Source organism: Natator depressus, chromosome 3, assembly GCF_965152275.1.
Source record: "Natator depressus isolate rNatDep1 chromosome 3, rNatDep2.hap1, whole genome shotgun sequence".
NCBI classification, from domain to species: domain Eukaryota; kingdom Metazoa; phylum Chordata; order Testudines; family Cheloniidae; genus Natator; species Natator depressus.
This window is the reverse complement of record NC_134236.1, coordinates 11,993,684-12,017,647: the sequence shown is the minus strand read 5'-3', so window position 1 is coordinate 12,017,647 and position 23,964 is coordinate 11,993,684. Positions and strand designations below refer to the sequence as shown.

Sequence of the window (23,964 nt, the reverse complement as noted above, 5' to 3'; positions counted from 1 at the left end):
ACAGTGATTCGAATCCCAGACAAGTCCCCATTTACGTGACATCCACGATGTTGATCAACACACTGGGGACTGAACAAGGAGCTCCAGAGCAAAAACCATAAGCTGCTAACGCTCTGTGGCTGGGGACTGTAACAATTTATATCCTCGGTGGATCTTCATATTGATATGGATAATGCAGATTTCCAGCATTTACATTAGGTAAGATTCTTTTAAAAATTAAAAGGGATATAAACCCTCATGCTCCAGCACAGAAGCAAACTTCAAACTGACAGAGGTAAAGAGGAACCTTCCCCTTAAGGCGAGTTACACCACTGGCATCCACTAGGATGTAGCTCACACGTCTGAAGCCGCTGTCAGTATCAGGATACTGAGTAGAGGGAGCAGTGGTCTGATCCAGAATAGCAGTTCTTATTAACCTATTAGAAACCCAGAAATCCTTACTCCAAATCTTATGCTTTTCTTTGGAAAAGAACAAAACACCGAGGACATGTAGAGACCAAAGAGGGTCTTTTAAAAGAGGACTGACCACTAGATTGAAAAAAGAGAGAAACGGCTATTTTATTGATCACGGCCATCTTCTTTGCCTTTCTTCAGCTCTGATTAGGGCCAGACAGCATATCCAAACAGCATCTCTTCCTCTCAGAAGTTTCAACAATGAATTCACTCCGAGTATGGGCCCACTTATAGTTACCACCAGGATGGCTGCAGTGACGTGTGTATTCAAGGGTGCTCATCTCCTGCGCAAGAGAAACAGTTTGAGGTTATTGGTGTAGGCACAAAACCACAGGAAAACAGGAATTTTTGTAACAGATCAACCAAGAAACATGCACACAAGAGAAGTTGCTCATTCATTGTTGGTATGCAGGGAACGAGGTTTTCAAATATTGGTCTCTGGTTATGTGCTTATCATAAGGGCAAGTTACTGTGGGTGTAGCTGCATGCTCACAATTGTCACTACTGGCAGGGGAGGTCATTTGGACATCTGAATACCAGATTTGCAGGTGCACTGGCTTAGCTGTCCAAGAGCAGCAACAAAACTTCAGGTGCACAAACAGAGGCTTGGTTAAAGCTGGGCGCAAATTTGCCCTAGGACATCTACTATAGGCCCAGATTTGCTTTCGATGGCCGTAAGTATCACTAGAAAATAAGGACACTGAAGACAGCTCATTTTCCAACCCAAATATGAATCCCATCTCAATAGGGGACAAAAAGGCACTTGCCTGCCTGACAAAGAACCTGCCCACTATGACACTGACCTGCTTTCCTTTGTGAAGGCTGGTATCTCTACAAGGGGGAAGGTCTTTTATGGCTTTCAAGGGTTACATAAGCAGATCCTCAGCTGGTATAAGTTATCATAGCTCCATTAAGGTAGATGGAGCTGTGACAATTTACAGCAGACGAGGATCTATCCCAGGAGGTCTTGGCAGGCTCCATCCACCCAGATCCCTCCCACTGACTATCCAAGGGGTGAATAGTAGCTAGCTGGAATGTCAAAACTTTACTGAAGGTTTCAAGTGAAAGAGCAAGACTCTGATGGGTCTAACCTTCTACATTTATTCATGGACCATTAAAACAGCAGTCCTCTAACAGAACCTCTGGGCCCTGCACTGTTAGCCTTTTTCTTTATTGAAAGTGGACCATTTTATTCCTATGTTCTTTGTTTCCTGTCTCTTAGCCAGTTACTGAGGCACTTCTTCTCACTCTAAGAGTACTTAGTTTGTCTAAATAAACTAAGTTATCCCATTCTTTTTTGTTCACTATTTTATAGATGTTTGTAAAGGATCCTAATCGATTAGTGAAGCACACTGTTCCCTTGCAGTAGTTGTGCTAGTTTCTCCCCAACATAACATGTTCCTCTAGGTGATTTACAGTTCTGTTTTTAATTGTTTCAGCAGGGACCCAAGCCTTGTCAGGGTTACGAGGACTCCGCCAAACAGGAGAGTGGAAGGGGAGTCCTCAAGGTCCGGCAGGCCTCTGGGTAAAGGAAGTGGGAGTGAGGACTAAGATCCTTTTGCTAGCCCATTTCACCGGGGTAGTGTACAAGCCAGGAGAGTACCTGCAATAGCGGGCCTATTCTCCTGTTTACACTAAGATACGACAGATGGTCTGGTACCATAGGAGCTGTTCCATCATTCCAGCAAGAGTGTTATGCACTCCAGCCCCACCCTCCACTCCCCACCCCTCCTCACCTCTCCCTGTCCCTGACACGTTCCATAGAAGAATCTATGGCCAATGCGGGATCTGCCAAGTTTATAAAATATCTATGGCATGGGGCAGTGTGTCTAATTCAGGGGACTTCTCCCTGGCAAGCCCTTCTAGGGCAGAAGTCATCACATCCAAACTCTTGATCTCTTGCATTTCTCTTCCTCTCTGGCAGTCACCTCTGGACTACCGTCCAAGGCACGTTGCTCAGCTTAGACCCATCCATGGCCTCCCCCCAAAACAGTTGTGAAGAAAAACTAACGGCAGAGCTCCCCAAGGTTCCAAGGTCTATTATGTGTCTACTGCCTTTAAAACAGCAAACAATTTTTCACTCTGTCATATTCTTTTATGGATGCCATACCCTCCGAGATAAAGTGGAGCACACTCATCTCTGTCATTGTTTGGGAACAGAGTAAGGCATCCTAAACTCTACGACCCATTATATAGTTCTTATTTTGGTGCGGAATTCAGACAGTTGTATAACGAGGGAAAGATCGACTAGGAGACAACAGACTTTTGTCTCAAAATGGGAGCCCACGCAGAGCCAACGTATGCAGTGCAGGGTGTCCTGCTTTAATAGTTAGCTATCTGAGTGATGGTGTTTGGGGAGTTGGTGGGTCTTGCAGAGAAAACAAAGACCCAGCACAATGTGCTTGGGACTGAATGCAAGACTGTCATAAAAATAAAGGGAAGGGTAACCACCTTTCTGTACACAGTGCTATAAAATCCCTCCTGGCCAGAGGCAGAACCCTTTCACCTGTAAAGGATTAAGAAGCTAAGATAACCTCGCTGGCACCTGACCAAAATGACCAATGAGGAGACAAGATACTTTCAAAGCTGAAGGGGGGAAAACAAAGGGTCTGTCTGTCTGAGTGATGCTTTTGCCGGGAACAGATCAGGAATGCAGACTCAGAACTTCTGTAAAGTTAGTAAGTAATCTAGCTAGAAATGCGTTAGATTTCCTTTTGTTTAATGGCTGGTAAAATAAGCTGTGCTGGAGGGAATGTATATTCCTGCTTTTGCGTCTTTTTGTAACTTAGCGTTTTGCCTAGAGGGATTCTCTATGTTTTGAATCTGATTACCCTGTAAGGTATTTACCATCCTGATTTTACAGAGGTGATTCTTTTACCTTTTCTTTAATTAAAATTCTTCTTTTAAGAACCTGATTGATTTTTCACTGTTCTTAAGATCCAAGGATTTGGGTCTGTGTTCACCTGTACAAATTGCTGAGGATTTTTATCAAACCTTCTCCAGGAAAGGGGGTGTAGGGCTTGGGGGGATATTTTGGGGGGAGACGTCTCCAAGTGAGCTCTTTCCCTGTTCTTTGTTTAACACGCTTGGTGGTGGCAGCATAGGGTTCAAGGACAAGGCAAAGTTTGTACCTTGGGGAAGTTTTGAACCTAAGCTTGTAAGAGTAAGCTTAGGGGGTCTTTCATGCAGGTCCCCACATCTGTACCTTAGAGTTCAGAGTGGGGAAGGAAACTTGAGAAAGACCGTCTTGATTTCCTGTTTACACAGACTCATACCTCCTTGCTCTATACCCCTTAGTGGTTGCTCTGATGTTCACAACTCACTCCACAGGTCTCAGAATGTAGAAGTGAGAATCTTCCTTATGCCAGAATCCCATAACCTGAATGATATTTAATGAACAGTGTTGAAAAGCCCCCTAATCCTGTCTGGGGATACAATTCAGTCCCTAATGAGACTGCTAATTCTCTTCCTAACACCGCCAGTATCCCCATTTACAGTCCCACCTCTTACCTGGAGTAGCCATGGAATCTAAGAAGACAACAGCAAAGTGTAGAGGATCTTCATGGCTGAAGGTTGGCTAGGATCCCAGTGTAGTTGGAGAGCTAAGAAACAGAGTCAGAGTGAGATCATTATGCGATGAAGGTAATAAGATTCTGCATTTACACAGAGTTTCCTGAGAGAGAGCAGGATATGAGGAGGAACATACATTAATTGATCCATGCACACTGCTTGCTGCTCACACAGCCTTTGTTGTCACTTGTCCCCAGTGCATCTGCTCACAACAATACTCAGCTCCCGGGTACTTCCTCACTGTGGTTCACTGGCCCTCCCACTGTATTATTAGCCCTCTCATGTGGCATTTGCACAGTTCACCCAGCTTCAGCATTCTGGTGTGCATGGGGAATTCTCCCTCCTTCCTATCCAGCTCAGAAAGAATTTGACAACTTGCAAATTAGTTACAAACAGAAAGACAGCAGTTGTGGGCCTAATGAATTAACAAGAGTGTACAGTAAATATTTGGAGCAGGTCCTGGGTTAGCGAGACCTGAGGTAGGTTTGCAGGGTCTTAAGTATCAATGAGTGATGATTGACAGCCCAAATAGAGAAATCTCTTCTCTTTCTGTCCTCCTCTGTAAGGGAGATGTTATAAAGGTGGGCTCCTGCCTTGGCCACTATGAACCTGAGAGACTCCCAATGAATTATGTCCAAGAGACAAAGGGAAGATCTAAACGTTAATGCAAAACTTGGGTTGTCCTCTGGGCTTCTCCCCAGCGAGGCTCAGCAGGGCAAAGCATATCCAAAATTAAATATGCCCATCGGCTCCAGTTCTCTTGTTATTAGCATAGATCCTTTGCTGTGACTGGATCGCTCAAAAATAGGTGGATGTTACTATTTAATATTTATATTATAACAGTGCCCGGAGGGCTCAGTCAAGATTGGGTACCTTTTGTCCTAGTGCTGTTCCAACAAGAACTACGTCTCTGCCTTGAAGACCTCACAATCCAAGAAGGGAAACAGAATATGAAGGGTTTAGGGAGAGGGAGACATTTGAATAAATACCCTGTTCCTAAAGTCAAAACTGAATGTCTTTCAAAAACTTATGTCGCAGCTCAATCAGAGGTTACAGGTTTGATGCACAAATGACTGGGTAATGTTCTCTGGCCTGCGTTATGCAGGAGGCCAGATTAGATGATCATAAGGGTCCCTTCTGGCCTTAGAATCTATGCAGGTAAGCAGATGTGCATTTTTTTATCTTATTCGTTAGTTGTGTAATGCCACAAAAGTAGAGCTGATGGGCTCATTGTCAAGTGTTATATTGTCAGTCATGGCCAGGGCTTTCAACGTGCTGGAAGAAATGGGGTTCACTGAAATATGGATTATGGGCCTCAGAATGGCTAAGAAACTCCACTCCCATGGTAATCAGCAGGAAAGGTGGTTACTAAATACAGGCTAAAAGAAAAGGAGTACTTGTGGCACCTTAGAGACTAACAAATTTATCTGAACATGTTCAAATAAATTTGTTAGTCTCTAAGGTGCCACAAGTACTCCTTTTCTTTTTGTGGATACAGACTAACATGGCAGCTACTCTGAAACCTAAATCCAGGCTGCATGTCCATAACTTTCCTAAGAGATGGATCAAGGGTAGTGGGGGAGAGGGCTGAGTTCGTGTGTGTCCAGCCTGGCATACCTGAAGGGCACCCACTCACTGAAGCACCCAAAATCCATGTCTGCTTAGAACAGACTGTGGCTTCAATACACTGGTGAGGGACAGGTGGAGTCATCTGATTCTGTGTGGCAGGACATACGATCCAGGAGGCCATAGTGAAACTTAAACCTAATAAGGAGGATGGCTATAGAGAGGGCACCTATACAGTGCTGGCAGAGGCGGCAGCCTATGACTTGGATATTTAAGGCCCCAGGAACGTGACATTTTCACATCTGGGGCCAGCTCCTCAGCTCATAAAAATGCCTCGTAGCATCATAGGTTCATAGATTTTAAGGCCAGCAGGGGCCATTAACTCATCTGGTCTGACCTCCTGCATAACACAGGCCATGACATTCCACCCAGTTACCCCTGTATTGAACCCAGTTACTTGTGTTGGGCTAAAGCATAATGTCCAGAAAGGCCGCCAGTCCTGATCTGAAGAGTCCCAGACATGGAGAATCCATCATTTCCTTTCGTAGTTTGTTACAGTTGTTAATCACCCGCTTGTGTCTTATTTCCGGTTTGAATTTGGCTGTAAACTTCCAACTGTTAGTTCTTGTTCTGCCTTTCTCTGCTAGATTAAAGAGTCCTTTAGTATCTGGTATTTTCTCCCTGTGAAGGTAGTTATACACTGTCATCCAGTCACGTGGAAAGTAGTTATACACGGTCATCCAGTCTTCTTTCTGATAAGCTAAACAGATCGAGCTCTTTACATCTCTCACAGAAAAGCATTTCCTAAAGCCCTTGAATTGTTTCTGTGGCTCTTTTCTACACCTTCTTCAGTTTTTCTGTAACCCTTCTGCCAGGTGCTGTTGACAGCAACAAGGGCTGGGTTGAATATCTAGGGGCTCCTCTTAACAATACAACACAGAACCAGGTTGGACTCCCACCCAGTAATCTGGGAAAACTAAACATCACCCCAGGGCACCTCTAAGAGGCAATACTTCCCCTCTCACAAGCACTGAGTCTGGTTATAACAAAAGGAAACGGTGATTAAAAGGAAGATGGAACTCAACATTAATTTGGGAACACACTGCAACAATGATTCAAAAGCATGTAAACCATAAGTAGACACCCACCCCAGAGTACACTGGGCAATGTCCTTCGCCTCAGTTTCCCACCTTGTGGTGTGAAAGTCGGCCGAACAAAAGTCCCTATAACACACCTCTCCCCTCTCCCTCCACCACACCCCACTGCTCTGCTGCTGCTGGCCAGTCCCCACTGCCACTGCAATTCTGGGTTCTGAGGTTCCTCCTCTTAGCCCAGTTCTTAACGATTTCACTGGGTCACGGGGAACCTCACTACTATCACAGCCTCTGCATGGCTTTCGCTACAATTCCACCCCCACAGCAGATCTAAGGTTTAGCCTCTAGACCTGCTCAGCAGCAATTTCAGTTTTAATAACCACTAAACAGAAATACAGACTCTTAATAGGGCCTAATCGCTTCTCTCTTTAAACAGTAAGGTAAAAGAAGTTAAATGGTACCTAGGACTCTTTATACACCAGCCACACCCTAACTAGAAATGTTTACCCCCATCCCTCATAACATGTAGGGGGATCTGGCATCTGTACCCCTTGGTTAGCAAGTGAGGTTCAGTTTAGGGTGATCCCTCCCCCCCAATCAGGGCATGCTAAGTACAGTTCTGCTGCCCTTTACTCACACAAGAAGGATAACAACATTTCATTACCCCTGCATTCAATGCCAAAGTGAATTATAACCCCAAACCAGCCAAGAATGGTCATTTTGGCAAAAGGGCTGAAAACCAAGACAGAGTAGGTGTGTCTATGCGAATACGGTCTGCTCCTGAAGTCTTTCCCCCTCTTCATCACTAGATGTCAGGGGAGAGCTCATTCAGCCCCTGCTTACATTTAATTCTGGACACCAGAACTGCTCGCAGTATTCCCGTGTTAGCCTCATCAATTTGGAGGTAACATCACCTGCCTACTCCTACACGCTGCTTCCCTGTTTATACATCCCAGGACAGCATCACCCTTTTTGCCACAGCATTGCAGTGGGAGCTGATGTTGAGCTGTTTGTCTCCTATGCCCTAAATCCTTTAGGGTCACTGCTTTCCAGGATACAGTCCCCCGTTTTGTAGCTGTGGCCTGTGTTGTTTGTTGCTAGATATGTGACCTTGCATTTGGCTGTATTGAAACACATTTTGTTTGAAGGGGCCCAGCTTACCAAGCGAGGGGTGTAGTTCCATTGACATCAAGGCTCAGCAGGGCAAAGCATATCCAAAATTAAATATGCCCATCGGCTCCAGTTCTCTTGTTATTAGCATAGATCCTTTGCTGTGACTGGATCGCTCAAAAATAGGTGGATGTTACTATTTAATATTTATATTATAACAGTGCCCGGAGGGCTCAGTCAAGATTGGGTACCTTTTGTCCTAGTGCTGTTCCAACAAGAACTACGTCTCTGCCTTGAAGACCTCACAATCCAAGAAGGGAAACAGAATATGAAGGGTTTAGGGAGAGGGAGACATTTGAATAAATACCCTGTTCCTAAAGTCAAAACTGAATGTCTTTCAAAAACTTTACACCAGCTGAGGAAGTGGGATCTGGATGGGAAGGAAGAGGGGACCTGAAAAGAGTGAAAGCCATTATCCTTTAGTATCAATCTGTTTCTCTCCCCATGGGTACTGTGATTTTTCTCAGTGAGGATTTGAACAGAACCTGATCATGCCAGAAATTATAAGAGATAGAACTCCCCGATGCTTACATTCCCACATGTACATTGGGAATTATTTTGGGGTTGGTGATCATTCTTGTCCTCCTAAAGGTTACACAGCGTCAGAGCCTCCACTGATGTGTGCTGGCATGGATCCGCTGAAGTCAGTGAAGCTATGCCGATTTATCCCAGCGGAGGATCTGTCCCACAGCCTCCGGTTCTGCTTGATGGACACCAGACAAGGTCCATACCTGAGAGAAGCAGGTGTAACTGCCTTACCAGACGCTTAGGTCGGCAGCATTTCTGCCTTCCATTCCTGCAGGTCCCCAGCTCCACTTCATCCCGGCTATCAATCTTTGTGCATTTTGCTTTACAGTAACCATCACGTCTGATGCAAGACTGGGTGTCTGGAAACCGCCGGTGTCCTACAAAAGGGAAAGAGTATCTAATTCCCCAAGGATGGTACAGCACTTAGGGTGCTAACCTGGGCCTTACGAGACCCACGTTCAAGTCCCTGCACTGCCACATGTTTCCTGTGTGGTCTTGGGCACATCACTTAGCCTCTCTGTGCTTTAGCAGCTTAGCTGTACAATGGGAAAAATAGCACTTACCTATCTCCTGGGGGGCCTAAGGCTCAATGAATTAAAGTTTGTGAGGCCCTGTAATGGTGGGAGCCAGCTAAGACATATAAAATGAGTAACAAAGATAGATTTAAACACAAAAATCCAGGCATGCTGGGATTTGGTTTAGAGGTGTTTGATACCTACGTAGAGCAGAAGCATAGCAGCAGGATGGGTTTTCCATTCTTACTCATGCACCAGGTTCTGCAAAAGGGAATCATCCACTCTCTCCCATTACCAATTACCCATTCTCCTTGCACTTAGCAGGAAGGCAGACTGACTCACCCTGTGTGCCGCTGCTCCCATGCCATCAGTAACAGACCTTGAGCACAGTAACTGTGGCCCCAGATTCACATACTCCCTTCAAATCCCGATGTCTGGAACCTGATGCTCCGGATTTCCTATCTCATTCCAATACTGGGGACAGGAACTGTAACCCTTATCAGCGTAGTTTCCTAATACTCACTCGTGTCATGGTTTACAGTTGTAGTAGTAGGATTTAATGTTTGTATTTTGTATAATTTAAAATAAAAAATAAAGAATAATAAAATAATAATGTACATGAAACTTTGGAAAAAGAAAAGGAGTACTTGTGGCACCTTAGAGACTAACCAATTTATTTGAGCATGAGCTTCCGTGAGCTACAGCTCACTTCATCGAGCTGTAGCTCACGAAAGCTTATGCTCAAATAAATTGGTTAGTCTCTAAGGTGCCACAAGTACTCCTTTTCTTTTTGCGAATACAGACTAACACGGCTGTTACTCTGAAACATGAAACTTTGGGTTTGTCCTGCCAAGACTTCCCCGGAGCATCGTGCCATGACTGACAGAACCCGGCTCCTACCTACCCGTGATCAACCTCGTTGGCCACTAGATTGATCCGGACTCTGGACTGGTAACTATAAGATCGACTGGAGGGACAGCGTGTGTGTGTGTGTGTGTATATAGTCTGATTGAATGCATATGCATTTGTTGTATCTTCAATAAATGCAGCGTATTGCCTTTTCCCCTGAAAAGGATCCCGTGTGCTTCTTATAAGCATAATATTTTCGGGGAGAATTGTGAAAGGGGGAAGACCTGCACTGTGATTGTTAAACATACTGCTAAATATTGCTAAAAGGTATACCATACGCATAAAGGAATCGATCATTCAGGTGTGCACACCCCTGTTCGTAGAAGTGCCAGACAATGCGGGGGGGGGGGGGGATTAGAGTCCTCTCTCTGACTCGTCTGTTGGGGAAAACTATACAGATATAAACTGTTTGTACAAACTGTCTAGGTATATACACCCTCAGTCGTAGAAGTGCCGGGCCATAAGGGGGAGGGTTCAAGTCCTCGCTCCTACCCGTCTGTCAGGGAAAAATTGCACAGGTGAATATACCCTCAGCCGTAGCAGGATCGAGCCCAAAAGGTAGGGGGCTTAGCGTTCCCCCCTCCTGCTCTGTCAGGCAGAGTTTTTAGTGGGTATAGACTTTTTGTGGTGTGTAAGTCCTAGCACGAGCATGGGCACGGAAAAGTTATAAAAATAAAAGAGTCTTCTGAGAACATAGCTCAAAAAGGGCAGAAAAAATGGCCACACATACAGGAAATTACTCCTTTTAAACAGATCTTGCTCTGTTAAACCAAACTCTGAAGGATATAGGTGTTTAGGCAGTGTAGTATTTTTGTGAGTAATATTGTGGTGATTTCACAATTTAAAAAAAGATGTTTAAGGAAAGGGACCAGGAGGGGTGGGGGCTAGTTAAGGAGCCCACCCTCCTTGCTAAATTGGTAGTGGAACAAAGCCTGTGTCCATGGAAGGGGTGGTTCAGTGAGGAAAGCAGGATCAGGCCCAGACAAGCAGGCAGGCAACAAATAAAGAGATTGGAAAACAGGTTGGGAGCCCTGAGGGGCACAGTGGCAGGAGTAAGGGAAGGAGTAAGTACATGCATGGGGAATTCAGATCCCTGGAACAATACTTGGAATGGTGAAATCTGAGTTGATGAAGGTGTCATTTTGGAAAATAAGCAAGTGATTTAAGGAAAGAAAGTGAGAAGTTAACTCTCCAGAGGCTGGAGTGAATTAAGCAGTTGAACGCTGGTAAAAATGTTAAAAAGGAAAAGTGTTATAAAAAGAGAATTCTTGGTTTCTTTGCAGCCATTCTGAAGGAAAAATAGGCCCTTTCCCCAAAGGAATGTCTATAAATAATCCAGGCAAAAAAACAATCAAATTTAAATAATTTGACTATGGACAATTTAGTCAAATTTGCTAGAAGAACATAAAGGGTTTCTATTGGCACTTAACTGCCCCCAAATGTATACAAATGTAATCTATGGACAGCTGTGTAAAAATTAAAGCAGTGTAAGGGCTGTTAAGCAAAAAAGTATGTATGTATCTGTGTGTATAAATATATTGTGTAAAGATGTGGAGTGTTTAGGACCTAAACCAACACTCCTGGTTTGTAAAACTCTTGTTTTGTAGGTTTAAAATAAATTGATTTCATTTTTAAATAATACCATTAAAATCCATTTGAATCTTTCATTCAAAGTTGTAAAACTGACAGACTTTTTGCCAGACACAGGTAACTAGTGTCGTTTGGCTTTGGTATTTAGCATTTAACCCTTAAGGTACCTCAATGCTTTATAAAGTTCAGTATCTTTCTGAAAACGAAAGTCGTGGCTGCAGCAGGGCAGTCAGACCGAGAAGAACGGAAAGAGATTCTGGATTTGTTTTTTGGTAACAAAATAGAAAATAAAAGCTGTAGTAAAAAAATTTAAAAATTTAAAAAACAGTTCCCCTCTGGAGCAACAGCAGGGGTGAGGTGCACAAAACCTGTTCTCAGTGGTAGCTGATGACAGAACAAGGAGTAATGGTCTCAAGTTGCAGTGGGGGAGGTTTAGGTTGGATATCAGGAAAAACTTTTTCACTAGGAGGGTGGTGAAACACTGGAATGCGTTACCTGGGGGTGGGGGGTGGAATCTCCTTCCTTAGATATTTTTAAGGCCAGGCTTGACAAAGCCCTGGCTGGGATGATTTAGTTGGGGATTGGTCCTGCTTTGAGCAGGGGGTTGGACTAGATGACCTCCTGAGGTCCTTCCAACCCTGATATTCTATGATTCTATGAAAACGAAACAAAAGCAACATTAGGAACACTGAGTCTTAAGGTGGCTCTAAGTAATCAAACTGTCACTTTAATAAGGGTACATAAAAACTCTGTAAGCACAAAAAAAACCCAGTTACACCTTATGTAAAAATTAATATGGCTAATGTTATAGAAGTTAAACTATGAAAAAAATGTGCATTTTCCCCAGAACATGTGCAATGTATATTGAAGAAGGGGTAAAAGAAATGTGAACACATACCATGCTACTTAATTAAAATCCTATTAGGGCTCCAAAGGGAGCCACAATAGGTTGTGTTTTCTTTTTAGGATTGCTGTGTGTTTTGAAAGCAAAAATTAAAAGTAAAAAGAAATCAAAACTCTGGTGAAAGTTAATTGTGTCCCTTTTAAGACAGAGTCTCTGATCTGCTGATGGCTTTAAATCCAAAAGCAAGCCAGAAAGCATCTGTGTTAATGCAAATTACCTAACTGATAGAGCAGGGATTGGCAACCTTTGGCATGTGGCCCATCAGGGAAATCCGCTGGCGGGCTGGGATGGTTTGTTTACCTGCAGAGTCCGCAGGTTCAGCCGATCGCAGCTCCCACTGGCCACAGTTTGCCGTTCCAGGCCAATGGGGACTGCGGAAAGTGGCGCGGGCCGAGAGATGTGCTGGGCTGCCGCTTCCCACAGCCCCCATTGGCCTGGAACAGCGAACCACAGCCAGTGGGAGCTGTGATCAGCCGAACCTGCGGACGCTGCTGGTAAACAAACCATCCCAGCCCGCCAGCGGATTTCCCTGATGGGCCATGTGCCAAAGGTTTGCCGATCCCTGTGATAGAGGAAGGAGAAAACTGCCCATAAATGGCAGCACAAAGAAGGCAAACCTAAACATAAAAGGACAGGTTAACCCTAAGTAGAAAAATATATATATACTTTTTTGTGTGTGTATGCAGTGCTAAAATCTGAAGACAGGTAGAAAAGGGGTCTGCTTATACGCATGACACCCCTACCTTTTAATTCACCAAAACCCCCAAAATATAAATAGATTAAAAAGCCTATGCAAAACTTTCAAGAACACTGAACACACTGGCCACAAAAATAAATTGTCTAAATAAAAAAACATGGTATAACAAAATACTTTTAATAAATTTAATGTTAATATTAAACATTAAAATAAACTTAATGTTAATAAGTACCCCTGTAACAATGTATAATGTGTATAAATTTTGGAAAGAACCTTTAAGGTCATATGGTAATGATGCTTCTCAGCTATTACCTGTGAATAAACTTAAAGCTTAGCACAGCAAAAAAAAAAAAATTACAAACTTGGTATGTTGTATTAAAAAAAAAACCCTGAGGTACACCACCTCATAAATTTAATAACTGAACAATGGAATAATTCACCCTAAACCCTTAAAAAGTAAAAGCCATTGAAACCTGGCCTGCCTATAAAACAAAAACACAGGAAAGTATGGGGGTAATTCGTCCGTTTTGCGTGCAATCAGCAAGGGTATTTGTAAAAGAAAGGGATATTTTAAGCAATAATCTGCCACCCCAAAAGGGGTAGAAACATATTCTTTTTGTCTTTCAAAAAATCAGGAAAAGCTCGTACCAGCTGAAAAGCAACCCAAAATACCATAAATCTACTATCGCGACAAAAAATGTGTTTTGTGTTTTATGTTTTGTCTTGTGTTGTTTGTTTCATTGCTAGCATTGTTGTGTATTGTGTTACAAAAAAATACTGCATTAAGCAAAAGAAAAAATGAATAAGCATTTTAGCTGTATTTACAAAAACCACTATTGCAAAAGGGCAGAGGTCAAGGAATGCCCGTCTGTTAACAGGGAAACATCCTCAGGTAGCAAACACCACATTAGGAGGGATTGGTTTTGAAGCAGGAATTATAAATACTATAGACCTGAAGGTATTTACAAATAAGTTAAGTTCCTTGTCACAACTGCAAGACAGTCTCATTCACGAGCAGGCAAATACTGCTGTGAACTTGGTACAAATAAGTCTGGGAAACCTAAAAGCAACATGGAATATGTGGAGGTGCCTAAACACCACCTCCTAGCTGCTGTATAAACAACAAATAGAATTAGGGAATAAAACTGCCTTAGCCATAGAATGTATTAAAATGCAAATTCTTAGTTTAGCATCACTTGAACATGAAATGTTTTGGGAGGGCAGATTGACAACTCTAAAAATGAGACAGGCACCTATCAATGGGGACAAGATAGCTGTGATCAAAACCAGCCTGGGGTAACTCCCTGAGAGACTTAATAAAAGAACAAAAACAACAACAAAAAACAATTTAAGAAAACAACACTCGTCAAACAACAATTAATTACAACATGATGGTGCAAAACTCGTTGGTCCCAATGAAGGAAAATCACTATATAAACAGGGGGCCTGGCCTGGCTCGTCCTGTCAAGACTTTCCCGGAGCATTGTGTCGCGACTGACAGAACCCGGCTCCTACCTGCCCGTGATCAACCTAGCTGGCCACTAGATTGATCCGGACTCTGGACTGGCAACTATAACATCGACTGGCGGGACTGTGTGTGTATGTGTGTGTGTTTGAATGCATATGCTAACTGTTGTATCTTCAATAAATGCAGCGTATTGCCTTTTCCCCTGAAAAAGATCCCGTGTGCTTCTTATAAGCATAACGCAGTCCCCTACTTGTTTCAGTCTTACCTGCAGTCGCCAGGGACACCAAGAAGAGAACAGCAAACAGAATGTAAAGGATCTCCATGGCTGAAGGTGGGCTGGCCCGTCAGAGGCACCGAGACAGATGGAGTGTGCAATTGTCCGAATGGCATATGTGAGAAGACCCTATACTTATAGAAAGTCCCCTACCAGAGAGCAGAGCACAAGGGGAGGAGCATAAATTAGTCACTCCCCAAATACAGGTTGCTGGCTTCTCAACCCCCGTTCAGGTCACTCTGACCCACTGGATCTGCTCTCAATAATATGCACTTCCTGATTATTCAGCACTCATGTCTCTGTCTCTCTTTTTTTTTTTTTTGGCCCTTCCACATTGCCATTATGTTTCTCCCATGAAATATGCACAATTCTCTCCGCCCCAGCAGCTGGGCAAGATGGGGTGAAAATCTCCCTCCTTCAGATCTGGCTCAGAGAGGATGTGACAAGCAGCAAGTTTGTTCCCAATTCAACGAATCACTGTCAGGCGTATGTATAATGAACAACATGCAAAAGAACGACGGGTCTGTCTGCATTCGAGAGTTTTGCCAGTTTACCTGTACCTGCACACGAGGGGACGCAGTATGCCTAACCTCAAGAGATCAAAACCCATGAGCCAGATCCTCAAAAATCAAGAGATTGACTCCTCCCCAAATAACCAGATATGTTTAGAAAGGTGTTTTGGGCTGCCTCTGCCTTTTGATTTTTGAACTTCCCAGGGCCCACCCTTAGTGTGGGTGTCTGACAGAGCTGCCCATTCTCCCAAATTTACGGGTTAGGCGATTCTGGCCCCTGCGGCAGGAGCTCGCACCCCACCTCTAACTGTCCCCTGCCCAGCAGTTAATTCTGCCCCCAGACACCCAAAGCAATCCTGTCTCCGCAGCCCCCCCATCAGTTCAGCACCCCCCAATGCCCCAGCCCCCATCAGTTTTGCCCCCCTGCTCTATAGCTCCCTCCTCCCCCTTTCTCATCCTGTGAGATCGGCATCACATTATGCGAAGAGGGGGAGAAGAGCTCTTCCTACAGCAGCTCTGATTGGTTGTTCTGCTTCAGGAGGCAGGGCTGTGGGGGCTGGCAGCCAAAGAGAGAGGGGTTTTCCCCAACAGGCTGGGCTTAAATTCCTCTGAGGGCTGGAGCATCTGGCATCATCATCAGACTGGCCTCAGCCCCTGCTGAGAGCCTCTTAATTAGGGGGGGAAATCACAAGAGTTGGCAACACTGGGGGTGTTTATCCCACCCACCCACACCGGCAGAGAAAGAGTTAACTGGAGCTAGAGCGCAATTAGTGACCCAGTTACACCTGCAGGGTGGGCGAGGCCCAATTTAGGATTAGGCCCAGCTGGAGAGGAGCTGGGTGACTAATGAAGGAAGGACTGACTCCAGAGCAGGAGAAGGGAGGTAGAGGTTAGGCCTGGCCTTGGGATCCTCTCCCAAGAAGGGAGCTTTTGAAAAGGGCCAGGAGAGGCATTGGGAAAGGACAAGAGTGGAGTGAGATACTGTGGTGACCCTTGACAAACAGGCCAGATGCCCCGGAGGCAGCTCTGGGGTTGGGGCTTTGACGGAGATGGACACACACAGAGAGAGCCTGGGAAGAAACAGACAGGGAGTTGGGGCTCCAGGGAGAAGGCCCTGGGAGATGTTGCTCTGAGGAAGAGCAGGCAAGAACCTTGCAGAACCCGGGGAAGGGGCAAAAAGCCTCTGGAGGATTGAGCCCAGAAGAGGGCTGCTGGAGAAAAGAGCCTAGAGACTGGGTATGAAGTAGTCCAGGGAGGCAGCTGACAGCTGCTTGCCCACAGGGTCCTGGACTAGAACCAAGCATAGAGGGAGGGCCTGGGTCCCCCTACCAGCCACTGAGGAAGGTGGTGTAAGGACCACAGAGCCCAGAGTCAGGTCAAAGACCTGATGTAAGCTTATTGGATTGTTGTTTTGTGGGACTGCACATGACCTGGCTGGAGAGCCGAGCCGTGAGAAGAAGCAGAACATCGCAGGGCTGGAGTGGCTGTCAGCAGGGGACATTAGAGGATGAGAGCATGGTACACCATGTCCAGCCACCAGGGGGTACGCCAGGTGGTGAGTCACTCTTCTACCCTGTATAAAAGTTTTTAGATCTAGTTATATGGGTATAAAAGGTGCTTATGCCAGTGTAACCAATCCTGGTTCAGGAATGGAAATAAGCATTACTAGTATAAGGTACCTTTGTATGATTGCCCCCATATTAGGGGTTGTACTGGTATTACTAGGTCAGTTAAAAAAAAAAATCACACCCCTAACCGACATAGCTATACTGGTATAATTTTTCAATTAAAATCAGCAGAATTGCTGCATCAGAGGGACTTAACGTTATTAAGAACACGGTCTTGCTGTGATTCATGGGATCACATTATGGCAGGGGTTCTCAAACTGGGGTTCAGGACCCCTTAGGCGGTCACAAAGTTATTACTGGGGGGTTGTGAGCTGTCAGCCTCCACCCCAAATCCTGCTTTGCCTCCAGCATTTATAATGGTGTTCAATATATAAAAAAGTGTTTTTAATTTATTAGGGGGGTCGCACTCAGAGGCTTGCTATGTGAAAGGGGTCACCAGCACAAAAGTTTGAGAACCACTGCATTATGGGGACAGAGAAGAAGGATGGTACAGTGGTTAGCGCTGTTGCTAGGGACTCAGGAGACTCAAGCTCAGTTCCCTGCTCTGCCATCAACTTCTTGTGTGACTTTGAACAAGTCATCTAGTCTCTCTCTGCCTCAGTTCCCTATCTGTAAAATGGGGATGATACTTCCCTACCTGGCAGAGGTGTTGTGAGGGTAAATACATTAAAAATAATGAGATGTGAGGCTCTCAGATACTATATTGATTTGGGCCATATAAATACTGGAGCTGGAAATTTTGCATTTTTGGTGAGTATTTGCAGTGTTGAAAAAAGGACTTCAGTGTAAGTGCCAACTACACCATTACAGCAGAACTTTTAAGTACAAGTATACTGTGGAAATAGTACTCAAGTATTTATAAGTACTCATACGAGTATAAGCAGAAGTAGTTTCAACTCCTGTATTCCCTGCAATTGTCTGGACAACAATCTAAATAATATAAGCACCTAGTGGAAGAGAGCGAAAAAGAGCAACAATGCGATTTTATTCATATACACAAATAAACATGGAATAGCAATGAAAAAAAAATCTCATAAATGTAAATACATTTACAAATTTCCTTTCCAATGTGTGTGTAATGTATAGACAACATATTTCATGAAATGGGCATTTTTCTTCAGTAACAGCATAATCTCCAACATTTCCTCCTGAAGACGGGATGTGATTGTTTCAGATAACAATTCTGAAAAAATAACAGTTAAAATAGTTACTTATGCTTGAAAATGTAGCGAAATACAAGCACTAGGTAGAGAATATTTATAGAACGGAAATACAAGTGTGTAAAGTGCGTTGTAAGTATGTGCTTCAGTACATGGGGGCCCTGAGTTTTTGGGAAACTACCGGGTATAGGTGGAAATCTTTGTGACTTACAAACATTTCATAAAGTTTATCGGGATGATTATTCATCTGGAAATCCATGTGGGAAAGTGCCTTACTCTTCTTGATAAAACGCTTCAGTTCTCCAGTCAGGAAGTAGAAACAGCATCATGTGATTTTAGGTGACCAATCAGACAAGATAAATAGCACATAGTGAATAATTAAAGTTATCCGTTTGTGAACAATCCACATCCTGAAATATATTCATCCAAACCATTTGGCAAACACCTACGAATGACAAGAAGGAAATCAGGATTGGTTAGTGATTGATTCAGTCAGCCCAGGCTCCTCCAGCTTTTCATAGTATGCGCCACATCTTAAGGAAGAAATAGTCTTGTGGACACCTGCCCTCCCAGTTGCAATCACATAACATCCGTGTGGCACCAGCAGCAGCTGCGGCGGAGATGCTCCCCGGGAAGCAGGTGGTGTTGGGCTGAGATGCCTGGAAGAAGGATTCCCCAGGGTGCTGTTTGACCATCTCATTGCAGGCTAGTGTATATAAGAAAACAAAACAAATTACACTCGGAATACATCCAGATTCCTCATCACTGATATCTCCTCCACAGGGAAACCAAACTGCAAGGCTCTGGTCACCTGCTGCCACTTGGCAGAGGGGTGATATGGGTGTCAGAATGGAACATAAGCATTGGAAGAAGGGTCAGCAGTACAAATGTGATTCAGCCTGATGTAGACCTGTTTGTTTGTTTGTTTTTTTGTTTGTTTTTTTGTCTGTGCTGCATCTCTGGGGCCATGACATCTTTCCTGTAGGGGAAATTGTGGACACAGCATTCTAGAGACTAAAGGAATTTTCCTGAAGACTTCTAGGGGATAGAATTACATACGTCTCCATGTAATTTGCACATCAATGACCGCATTTTCAAACAGGCCCTCCAAAATTATACCTCCACCAGTGTTGAGCACCTGTACGTTTTTGTGCACATAAACTCTGTGTCTGCACATGCAAAAGAGCAATTGTGTATATAACTTCCAGTTTGTTTCCTGCACTTAGTTACCATGTTTGCACATGCGAACATGCATTTGCATGCACAAACATCTGTTACCCACACATAGACTGATGTCAGCAAAGTTTTGGAGGCTACCTTTGAAATGTTGACCCCCTAGGTCAGTGGTTTTCAGACTTTTTTTCTGGTGAAGAAAATTCCAGTTGATGAAAATTGTTGATGCCTGCGACCCAACGGAGCTGGGAATGAGGGCTTTGGGGTGTGGGAGAGGGCTGTGGGCTGGGGCAGAGGGTTGGGGTGCGGGAGGGGTCAGGGCTCTGGGCTGACGGTTTGGAAGGAGGTCAGGGCTGGGGCAGAGGATTAGGGCGTGCGCTTACCTCCGGTAGCTCCCAGTCAGCAGCGCAGCCGGGGTGCAGAGGCAGGCTTCCCGCCTGCCCTGGCACCACAGACCGTGCTAAGCCCTGGAAGCAGCCAGCAGCAGGTCCCGCTCCTAGGCGGAGGCGCGCAAGTGGCTCCACGCTGCTCTCACCCGCATGCACTGCCCCCCCCAGCTCCCATTGGCCAGAAACCGGCCAATGGGAGTGCAGAGCTGGTGCTTGGGATGGGGGCAGCATGCGGAGCCCCTTGGCCCCCTGCCTAGAAGCCAGACCGGCTGCTGGCCGCTTCCAGGGCGCAGTGTGATGTCGGAACAGGTAGGCACTAGCCTGCCTTAGCTACGCAGCACCACCGACAGGACTTTTAACATCCTGGTCGGTGGTGCTGACCAGAGCCATTAGGGTCCCTGGGTGCTGAGTAAGGTGACCCAGTGCTTTACATGCCGCGATCCAGTACTGGGTCACGACCCGAACTTTGAAAAACACTGCCCTAGGTCCCATGATCACTGTGCATGGTACTTTGCCTTCCGGACACTTCTGTAGTGTCAAGGGACTTGAATTTGGAATGATGACTTTCGTGCTATTCTTAAGAGAAAAGTATTCACCCAAAAGAGAACAAATCCCATCTGCCTGGCCAGTCAGCCACTTGAAGTTGCTGACCAAGAATTTTTGAATGAAAGAAGGAGGAGAACTGCCCTAAAAATAAACCCATTTCACAGATAAAGCAAGTTCTCCAGGAAGTACTTGGAGTCACAGACACAGGAAACAGTATGTTGGGAAAACCATAAGTGAAATGAGAGAGACTGTTTTAGCTTGTGTGAGTGTAAGCTTCGTGGCCTGAAAGCCTTAGAGAGCGGGGAGATCATTATTGATACCTGTTGGTAAAATGGGAGAAGAATAGCCCTGAGCTGCTTGACAACTCTGGATGGCCAGAAGCTCCATAGAGGAATGAGCTCTCTGCTGTCATCTATTGATGAGCAAGGGGAAACAACTGAATGGGCCAGGCCTCATTCTCATTTCTGCTATGAGACAGTTTTGGGGATTTTTGTCAAAATTCAGTAAAGTTTTAAATTTGGGGGGTAAAAACCATTATTATCCCTATTGTGTAACAAAAGGAGAAGAGAACTGTACCACATGTGCTTGGGGCAAAGAGTCACCCCGTCCGATACCAAAGTCTAGCCCAGTTGGATAGTAGAACCTGAACAAAACCGGAGCTAGGAGGGGCTCTGTGCTGATCTGCTGGTGGGAGTGTATCCTTAATAGGGAGGACTCTGTTTAAGATCTTGTGCTACTGATTCCTGTCTGAAGACTTTTTGAAGAGGTGGCGTATTTCAGTGGCGAGAGACAGCGTAGAGGTGGGTGATGTGGTACAAACAGCTTTTTCTGAAGCCACAGAGGCCAGCAGCATAGCTGAGGAATTCTGCTGAGGGCCTACTAACCCAGCAATTGAAGCTGTAATCACTACAGCTAGGTAGGTGATGGAGGTCATCACTCCAAGCAGTCCAGGCAGCACTTCTGTTAGGAAGCGGAGATGGGTTTGCCCAACTCTGGACTCTGCCAACCTCAGACAGCAAATGGTGAGTGGGGGCAGGTCAGAGGGGAGAAGTGGTTATTGCAGGAACACATTGCCTTATTGGACACTCGCATTATGACAGGAGGACTGAATTTAAAACTATTAATTACCAAGACCTCCGGAGCAGGGGTGAATCTTACTTAATAGATCTGTACAGATAGTGTTCCTTGATTATTCCTGGCTTTCCCATGTTTATCGTGTCTTTATCGTCCCGACTCCCCTCCACCCCAAAGTTGTAGGGTTTTTGGGTTGTTGTTGTTTTGGGGGGTTTTTTGTACTACAGACTCAGTGCTTGCAGAGGGGAAGTGCTTCCTATCAATGGTGCCCAAAGAGTATTTAGTGTTCCCAGGATTCTGGATAGGGGCTCGAGTCAGTGCTATTTGGTACGTTTTCAGAAAGAACCCTTAGATAATTGAACCTGGCCCTTTTTGTGTCTGACACCACCAGCTAGAAGGGTCACCTGACCAATAAGAAAGTGTAATGTCAATAAGGCAATGGTGGGCACAATGCAAAAGGCCGCGCAAGTGACCCAAATAGAATAAGGCTAATGAGTATTGAGAGAGATCCATTAGATTGTTGTGTGGTATCTTGAGCACTTTGGTTTGGAGGCAAGTGTCTAATAAATAGCCTACTTCATGTTGGCACAAAGTCTCTTTAGAAATGTGAGTAATTTGCAATTTTCCCCTTGGACAGTTTGTAGCTGGAGGCGGTGAAGCGGGAGTTGGACTCTGCTGTCTTTGTGTGGCTATGTGTGGTTGGTTTATTGTGTCAGGGACTGTCAAAACATTGGAAGATGCAACCTATATTTACACAGAGTGGCTCTGTCCCATCAAGTGGCTCAAACACACAAAGGTGTATGAGCCAGCTACTGGCTTCTAGCTAGCAGAGCTGGATCTTTTTGCACAGGCCATGGAGAATCATGTTTTTAAATCCAGAAGTCCTGGGTTCAATCACCTGTGCTCATGACCTACTCATACCATTGCATTACCAAGATGTCATTAGATTCGATGAACCTGTTAAACGCATGTCCTTGGATGGTGCCACGTACCTTAAGAGAATTCCCTAAACTCTGCCAAAAACATATGTCTTGAACAGGCTGGCTGTGTTTGCTTAAAACATCCCACGTTCCCCACTGGCCTCAGGACATCTGAGGTAGGGCAGAAGTCCCTGTGTGACCTTCAAAAAAACAATTCATCTCTCTGTGCTTCAGTTCTCCATCTGTAAAGTGGGTTAATAAGTCTTCCTTTGTCTGTTTGGACTGTAAACTCTTTGGGGCAGGATCTGTCTCTTACTGTGTTTGTACAGTACCTAGCACCATGCAACCCTGATCTTGAGAAATCTACGTGCTATTGTTCTTCTACTACTCGACAAGAACCAAAGCAGCTCACAGGACACAGTAAAGGCCACATCACACCCACTTGTTTAATAAGTGGATTGAAGACCCAGGAGTAGAACAGCTTGTTCTGTTGATTCTACTCCTCTCCTGTTGGGTTTTTCAGGACTTCCGCTGGTTTCTACTGTTTACAGCATACCCAGGCCCCGTCATGGCAGCATCCAATTCTGTTTATTGGAAAGGTACATGACGATTTGCACTCTCCACCATTTTTCACACAGTATTGTGTATCCCGAGCTGCCCCAGATCCTGCACAAGGGAAAGAAAGGGTAGTTATGTAGTAAGGCCCTGTGGATAAGCAGAGCTTTGCACACATGCAGACCACAGAACTTGTTGGATTGAATAGGCTGGGAGAGGGGGAGGTGGAATAGCCTCAGCCTCTCACCCCATATCGACCATCAGAGCTTGTCAGCTACCGAAGGGGTGTAGCCATGGGCAAACTAAACCCTGAGTGCCTGGGGGTTCTATCTCACTACCTCAGGCTCAGTACAGGCCATTGGCTCGAAGGTCACAACTGAGCACCAGGTGGCTCAAATTTGGTTTTCCTTGCTGAATGTTCATGGGAGATAATTTCGGGGTCTTTCTGTCCCAGGTCTTCCAGCACAGGGAAGCTTCTGACCTCGGAAAGGAGGTGCTACTCCACATCGCCGTGGCCACTTGTCTCTCCCCACTTCTACAAGTGCAGGACCCCAATGAACCAGTAGAGGTTGTGGCTGCACCGGCTCATTTAATACCCTGTGAGCTAGATCCCCACCTGTGCCCCAGTGAGCAGAAGCAGCCGATGCAACTATGAAGCATCCAGACAGGGGAGAGGACAGTAATTCAGAGGTGGTAATAAAGGCTACAGGAGGTTTCCTCCTTGCAGCTCTCAACAAATCCTGTTATCTCTGGCACTCCTCTTGGGACGGTTCTCAAAGAAGGCCAGCTGCCTCAACTCAGACCATTCATATGTAGGAGATAAGGACCCACCCTTGCTCTCCTTCCAGGCCCAGAAAATGGGCAGGATCAGACTGAAGAGCAGAATCCAAACATGTGTGTTTCTTCACAAATCTTTCTGATTTGTTGTTCAGGTTATCTCTGGGCGAGAAGTAAAGGGAGGCAGATAATTTGGGGCTCGCATCTCCTCACTTAAATCAGCTGTAACTGCATTGTTTTAGATGGAAATGCACCATCCCATATAAAGCTGGGGTGTGACTGGACAATCGGGTCTTAAGTTCCCAAATAAGAATCAATTAACACGGCTATTTTCAGTGAGGAGCATCAATACTCAGTCCTATTTAGTACTGAGGGACCAAAATCTCTTCTTGGTTCATAGACTCTAAGGCCAGAAGGCACCATTGCGATATCTTGTCTGATCTTCTGTATAACCCAGGCCAGAGAACTTCTCCACAATAATTCCTAGAGCAG

General features: G+C 45.0%; 1 protein-coding gene across 1 annotated transcript; it reads right to left on the bottom strand.

Moving 5' to 3' along the window:
• Nucleotides 1-4,013: 4,013 nt before the first annotated feature.
• LOC141983740 (gallinacin-9-like) lies at nt 4,014-14,787 on the bottom strand. The gene is made up of 3 exons (XM_074946766.1): nt 14,730-14,787; nt 8,613-8,758; nt 4,014-4,055 (listed from the first exon to the last, which is right to left on the bottom strand). The coding sequence occupies exons 1-3, from the start codon at nt 14,785-14,787 to the stop codon at nt 4,014-4,016; spliced, it is 246 nt and encodes an 81-aa protein (XP_074802867.1).
• Nucleotides 14,788-23,964: the final 9,177 nt, after the last annotated feature.

Coding starts and splice junctions, on each gene's coding strand:
- LOC141983740 (XM_074946766.1), bottom strand. CDS start 14,787: ATGGAGATCCTTTACATTCTGTTTGCTGTTCTCTTCTTGGTGTCCCTG. Junction 8,759..14,729: donor GGTGTCCCTGGCGACTGCAG/GTAAGACTGAAA, acceptor TCCCTTTTGTAG/GACACCGGCGGTTTCCAGAC. Junction 4,056..8,612: donor GCTGCCGACCTAAGCGTCTG/GTAAGGCAGTTA, acceptor TCTGTTTCTTAG/CTCTCCAACTACACTGGGAT.